Source organism: Rhincodon typus, chromosome 5 (genome assembly GCF_021869965.1).
Source record: "Rhincodon typus isolate 14 chromosome 5, sRhiTyp1.1, whole genome shotgun sequence".
In the NCBI taxonomy this organism is placed as follows: domain Eukaryota; kingdom Metazoa; phylum Chordata; class Chondrichthyes; order Orectolobiformes; family Rhincodontidae; genus Rhincodon; species Rhincodon typus.
Window position 1 is genome coordinate 54,991,084 of NC_063336.1, and position 7,090 is coordinate 54,998,173.

General features: G+C 35.9%; 1 protein-coding gene across 1 annotated transcript; it reads left to right on the top strand.

The window, feature by feature from the left end:
* Positions 1-771: 771 nt before the first annotated feature.
* Positions 772-6,564, top strand: LOC109933902 (nephrocan-like). The gene is made up of 2 exons (XM_020532765.2): positions 772-1,631; positions 6,036-6,564. Exons 1-2 carry the CDS (start codon positions 787-789, stop codon positions 6,496-6,498), a joined length of 1,308 nt encoding a protein of 435 aa, XP_020388354.2. The 5' UTR covers positions 772-786; the 3' UTR covers positions 6,499-6,564.
* Positions 6,565-7,090: the final 526 nt, after the last annotated feature.

The window sequence follows — 7,090 nt, forward strand, 5'->3', positions numbered from 1 at the left end:
TAACCTTAGCATCAAGATTAATTTTAATGATTCCAGTGTCACCACATTCATTCTCTTCTTTAGAGTATTTTCTTGTTAACCAATAGAAATCGTCCTTCCTGTACATTCAGATAATGCATGTCTACTCTTTCCTGAGAAAATTTCAAGTGTCATCTGTCCAAATCTCAAGCAAAATCAGTACCTAATGGATAGGAGTCATCTTTTTGACACATTGACATTTGATAAATACTTTGACATTTGCCTCTAGTCGATGTCCTTAGCAACAGCAGCAGAATGAAAATATCCCATGAATATAAGGTGAAATGAATTCAAGAAAAAACTTACATGATAAAATGCTTGGTGTAGGCATAATATATTATTTTGGTCAAATAAACTTAAAAGAATTGTGTATTTAAGCAGAAAATTATTTTCTATTCCAGTTTTCTTGTTTGTTCACTTTCTCCAGTTTTTATCCTTTCTCCCTTCACACCTTTCAGTCATTTTGTCCATGAGACCCACCTTTTGCTCACTCAACCTGCTTCCACTAAACTGCTGTAATTTCTGGAGAAAAGGCTGGGGATGTTGGGTTTATTTTAGTTTGTCAACATTTGTATTTTTCTTTATCCTAAATGTTTTTTCATGTGGTTAGAATAAAACAAAGTTAAATCTTGATGCAAAGTAATTAGTGCAAGGCAATTACTGCTCACTGAAATTATGCGTCAATGTCTATCTTGTATTCATGTTTTGCAGGCATCAGATTTTGGTGGACTTTATAGCATTGAAGAGCTTGCATTGTCTTCATGTGGAATGGAAGCAACAGAAGCACACACATTTTCAACCCTGACAAATCTGAGGACCTTAGAACTATGGAAGAACAAGTTGAGGAGTGTTCCTAGTAAGCTTCCCTCCAATGTGGAAGTGTTGAAACTGGGTAATAATCAGATTCAGGCATTATGTGAGACTGACTTTGAAGGTTTGACAAAACTGAAAATCCTTGACCTGCAAAATAATAAGATCTCCAAAATACATTCTCGTGTTTTATCATCCGCTCTTAAACTGGAAAGTCTTGTTTTGGACAGTAATAATCTTGAGCTATTATCAGGACCATTAAAACTTCCTTATCTGAAACGTTTAAGCATGCAAAATAACAGGCTGTCTTCCCTACCTTCAAATTTTTTCAGTTTTTTACCATCCCTGCGCTTTCTCAGTTTATCAGGAAATATGTTTTGCAAAATCCCACAAAAAATGCCAACTTTATTGTGGTCCTTAAAGATGGACAAAAATCTGATCAATGAATTACAGATACAAGACTTAAAATATCTCAGTTATCTCTTTGAACTCTCCCTTTCTGAAAATCAACTTACAACGGCAAATGATGCACTGGCTTTGACAAACTTATCCATAGTGGATCTGTCTAAAAACCAACTAAAAGCAGTTCCTTCTAAACTGCCAGCACAACTGCAAATGTTGGATTGCAGTCACAACTTCATACAAAAAATTTCACTGCAAGAATTCTCCGGATTGTGTGAACTGAAACATTTGTTTCTGGAGTACAACAACATTATGGTTATCGGCATAGATGCACAGAAGCACTGTTTGCAACTTTCAGACCTTGCACTGGAGCAAAACCAATTGTCATCCTTCCCAAAAGGGTATGTTTTTAGTATTGGGATAGGAGAAAGACAATATTAAAGTTCTGGAGGGGTGATGAGGAATGTTTCTCAGTATTAAGTATTTTTACCAATTTATTGTCAAGCAGAAAATCACCTTTGAATTAAGCATTTTTATCAGTTTTAAGACCAATTATGATTTCAAACAAGGGTTTATAAATGCAACAAATTGTCTCAAGGAGTGGATGTCTCTGCCCCTGTAAGAAGGCAATCATGTCTAACAAGTTTGATTGAAGAATTCAAGGAGGTGGCTAATTGCGTAAATGGAAGTCAGTTGAAACAGTCTACATGGATCTCAGTAATGCTTTTGACAAGGTCTCGCATGGCAGACTGGTTAAGAAACTAAGAGTCCATGATAACCAGGGCAATTTGGCAAATTGGAAACAAAGTTGACAAGTGATAGTTCAAGAGTGTTTTTGTGACTGGAAGCCCATGTCCAGTGGCATACCTTAGGTTTCGGTGCAGGGTCCTTTGCTATTTTTAGTGTACATTAATTACCTTGACATGAATGAGGGAGATATAATCAACAAGTTTGCACTTGACACAAAAATTGGTGGTGTGGTAAATAGCGAGGAAGAAATCCTTGGGCCACAGAATGGTACAGATGTGCTTATCAGATGGACTGAACAGTGGCAAATGGAATTTAATCCTGAAAAGTGTGAGGTGATGCATTTTGGGAGATCTAACATCAGGGGAGTAATACACATTGAATGGTAGAATCTTATGAAGTACAGAGGATCAGAGGAACCTTACTGTATAGGTTCATGGTTCTTTGAAAGCAACAGAGTAGAAAGATAAGATCGTTAAGAATGTATATGGGATATTTGCCTTTATTGGTGAAGGCCTTGAATATAAGAGCAAAGAGGTTATGTTGGAGTTGTATATAATAGTAGATAAGCCACAGTTGGAGTACTGTGAGCAGTTCTGGTTGCCACAGTATAGGAAGAGTGGTATTGTACTAAATGGGGTTCAGAAGAGATTCACCAGGATATTATCTGGGCTGGAATGATTTAACTATGATGAAAACTAGATAGGCTGGGATTGTGCTGAGGAGTATTTGACTGAGACATACAAAATTCTGATGGGCATAGACAGAGTAGATAGGGAGAATTTATTTCCCTTAGTAGAGGGGACAATAACCTAACGGGCTAAGGTAAGCAGCAAGAGGTTTAGAGGGGATTTGAGGAAAAGATTTTCACCCAAAGGATTGTGGGTGCCTGGACCTCACTGCCTAAAAGTGCCCCAAGACATTTAATAAGTTTTTAGATGAGCACTTGATATGCTGTGGTATACAAGGTTATGTATAAAGTGCTGGAAAATGAGATTAGAATAGATAGATGTTAAATGATGGGTGCAGACACAATGGGCTGAAGGGCATAAGTCCATGCTGTAATAAACTCCGATTCTATTGGAAAATAAGGAAGTGTAGGATTGATGTGGCATGATATTGATGAATGGAGAATAATGAAAGAAAAACAGAAATGTAAGCAAAGTGAAGTTCTTCAATCTTGCTTCTTCCACATAATGCAAGACTCAGACAAAATAGTTCTCAAGAGGACAGTGAGCTCCTCTTGGCTTAAATAATGTATCACATTCAAAATGAATCAAAAAGAAACAGGTTTTCTTTGAGATACAAAGCAATTCTCAGTACAATTAGTTCAAGTCATAATTTTGGGATACAGGAAGGGAAGGGGTAAGGGATTGTGAGAGTTAGGTAGTCACTGATTTTATTTGATAAGTTGTGGAGAAAAATGTACAATCAGAAAATCATTACAGTATGGAGTAATCACAGGTGGCTGTCATCATACAAAACACATTCTTTTGGAAAATTATAGCAATGTTGAAGGAGCATTGCTGAACATACATTGTAAGGAATTGAATTGTGAGATATCATCTCAGTGCTGATGGAAAATTCACACGGTAGGATTGTTTAGACCTGCAAAAAATTGACAACAAAATATTGGTCAGAGAGTTTTCCTTTGTCACCGGGGAGGAGTGGGGAGAGTAGGCTGGTAAATCTGTAAAACTGAACAGGTCAGATTCCTGGCCAGGAAGCGGGTATCTATTGCTGAAGGTCTGCAGTAACTCACCAGCAGATAAGTACAATGTGATTCTGGAAAATGTGTGAGGCAAAAGAGCCAGTGAACGTGGAAATAAAAACACGTGTTAATTACCAAAAATGAATTGCTTTCTTCTTATTATTCTATCCATTTACAGATCTCCTAGTAGCTGGAATATTTTGAATGAAACTAATGTTGCTGCAGAACTGTCTATGGGACTTCCATATATTTTCAAAATTATCTTAAACATGTTTTGATGAGCATATATGAGGTTTCGCCATGCTGGAGTTGTTTATCACAAAATATGGCACCACAGCACTGCCACCAGACATATTTCTACTGGAATATTAATAATTTTATACAATTTAATGACATATTCAAAAATTTCAGTATTAGACTGTTGTAAATAAGCTTGATAAACTTCCTTGAAATGTTTTTGCTCTTTGTGAATAGTGAAAAGAAATGTAAGCATTTTAATCACGCTACCTTTCCTTTACCCTTTATCATGTGTTATGTCAACTTCTCTTATGGACTAGTTCAGTTATGTGAAATCTGAATTGTTTCAACTGAGATCTGACTGGATTACTTACATTTCTGACAATGGTGAGTATAAACTTGCCGATAAAATGTGATGCGTCTCTTTCCTTTACCTGATGACTTAGCAACCCCGTGCAATAAGTTACCAGTTCTAACTCCAGTTTTTTAAATTTTTTTTATTATTCTTCCATGGATATAGGGGTTGCAGGCAACCCTAATTGTCCTTGAGAAGCTGGTGCTGCTTTATGTTCCTGAATTGTTGCAGGCTATCTGGTTTGAGTGCACCCACAGAGTTGTTTAGGCGGGTGTTAATTTATCCTAGTGAGGGTGATGATATAGTTCCTGAAGTTGTCCTCTAGTCCCTCAGTTATAGGAGGCAAACTCAACCATAATTCAGAATCCTGGACATTTTATGCTGACCACTCTTAGAAAGAGAAAGTGTGGATGTTAAACAAGGACATAATTAAGATTGGGAGTGATGTTTTCTTCCAATTATTGTCAAGGTTCACACATGAATAATGATAGGTGAAATTCTGCAGGAAAACCTCAATCTGTAGAAGCATGCTCCAGAAAAAAAAAAACATGAAGTTAGGAAAGGAGAAATATTGCAGAAATAATGCTTTAAAATTAGCTTGACTCATGCATTTTTAATTTAATGAATGTAGCTGATCTATATTAGCTTACAGAGTTACAGTCAGAAATATAAATGTGAAGTGAAAATGTCTGGTAATCTTAATTAGGAAATGAAGCTCAGATTCAAATCTCAACTCTCATTCATAGTCACACATTTCGGAAGATGAACTTGTCATCCGAAGAAATAAGAGACACCTTTCCAACTCATTCAGCTGTACAATTTACTGCTCAACCAAGAGTCTGGGAGAAGTTCATAAACTCATTCTCTTTAGAAGACAATAACACCTATCGCATTAGCTTACCTGGAGAATTAGAATGTACCAAAATTAATACTTTGAGTGTTGCAATAGCATGTCTTCATCTTTCTTTTTCACAGCATGCAAGGTTTTTCAGTTTGCTTTTTGAAATCTGCAATATCTATGAATAAAAATACATTCTCTGAATTGAGCATATAAAATGATCAAAATAGTTTTCAAAGGTGACAATGCAAATACTCTTTCAGTATTCCAGGGAATAGCTTTTGAGAGAGGTTGTAAATTGTGGCTGTCCATCAACCTGTCTTAGAAAGATAATTGCATAAAATATTTAAAGAAAATTTTCTTAACTTTCTTCATAAGAAACCCAACAGGAATCCAGGAATACCCAGCATTAACAGGATTTCTATCAAAAGCAGATCATCAGGAGTATCCTCGAAGAAATTCCCTTCTTAAAGGTCTCCCAATAGCCTTCCTAAAATTTTGAAAATATTATACTGTCCATATTCTGCCCCACACAAATATCCATTCACCAATTAATCCAAATCTTGCTTAATTACCCGGAGTCTGTATTCTATTGCACATTTATCTCAAAATCCTTGTGCCTATTTACAAATGTCTCTGCTGCAGTTTTGAAACCTTGCAGGTAATGTTACAAATGAGACCTATTATCCTCCCTTTAGTTACTTGTGAAGCCTCCCCTTCCCTGTAATTAATTGTTAGTAACTTGTTTTTGGATCAGTACTGTAATGGAGACTGCCCATATAAATTTGTTCCGCTGAAATTACATCCTCCCATTAGTGTTGGTGCCGCAATAATGCGTGTTTACAACTAATAATTGCATATGTTTATCTCATTCTAGTGTGAGATGACTGTAATTGTTATCCTTTGTCTTTCCTCAGGCTTCCTGATACTCTTGTGAGGCTAGATCTGAAGGGAAACAACATTACAGGAATTTTCAAAGAGTCAGTTGAACATTTGAAGCGGCTACGAGTTTTGAATCTGCGTAATAATAGGTTATCGTCTCTTACCCCTGATGTGTTTGGATATTTACCTCGACTGAGACAGCTTTACCTGGATGGTAACCCCTGGAACTGCACATGTGACCTCATGAAAATCAGAGTCTTATTGACCGCAAGGCAACTGGAGATCAAAAGTGGCTACTGTATAACTCCAGACTATTATCAAGGTGAGACCTGGCTATCTTCCACCAAGATTCTGAACAGCTGCGGATATAATACTCTGCATGGTACAAAAGGAAAGGCATTTCACGAAATTGCCACAAAGAAAGCACAAGGAGACGATAGCTCAAATCTTAATGGTCCAGCTGACAATGAAGATTATTATGACTATGATGCAGACTGAAAATAACCAGCATGACTTTAAAAATTCTGTTTTTGTGATGTAATCAATGTTCCATTGGAACCTGAATTATATCTTTGCAGTTTCTTGGTCTTCTCACTGCTTTTTAAGTCTTATATATGCTTCTAGAATAGATAAATATAGTTTGAAATGTCTTCCCTGAATTTGTTATTTGTTGATCTGCAATTCAAAAATATTTCTGAGTGATTTGTTTTGGTTACTGCATTAATTAGTATGATCTGCGTCAACATTGATTCAATTCTGCTGAGCAGAAAATGATGAAGAATCAAAATTATTAGTTTGATACAACTTTTATAATAGGATAATGTTTTGCCTATTTATTTTTTTTAAATGTGATGCAAGGGAAATAGTTTCCTTTCATAATTTCAAATAAAATGCATATTAAAATTGCTAACAATTAAGACAATCAATAGGTATCTTGAATCCAGACCAGAATTTAAATCAATGTTGTTACCTCATGCAGAACTGATTTATAACTAGTGGCGCTGTTTAACAAACATTACTGTTTTAGTTTGATTTTTTTAAAAATTACATTAAAATAACATTATTGTTTTTCTCCTATTACTGGCTTACT

Bases quoted from the DNA above. Each gene is read 5' to 3' on its own strand.
- LOC109933902 (XM_020532765.2), top strand. From the start codon at position 787: ATGGAAGCAACAGAAGCACACACATTTTCAACCCTGACAAATCTGAGG. The intron at 1,632-6,035 runs GTATGTTTTTAG...GTCTTTCCTCAG, and splicing joins TTGTCATCCTTCCCAAAAGG to GCTTCCTGATACTCTTGTGA.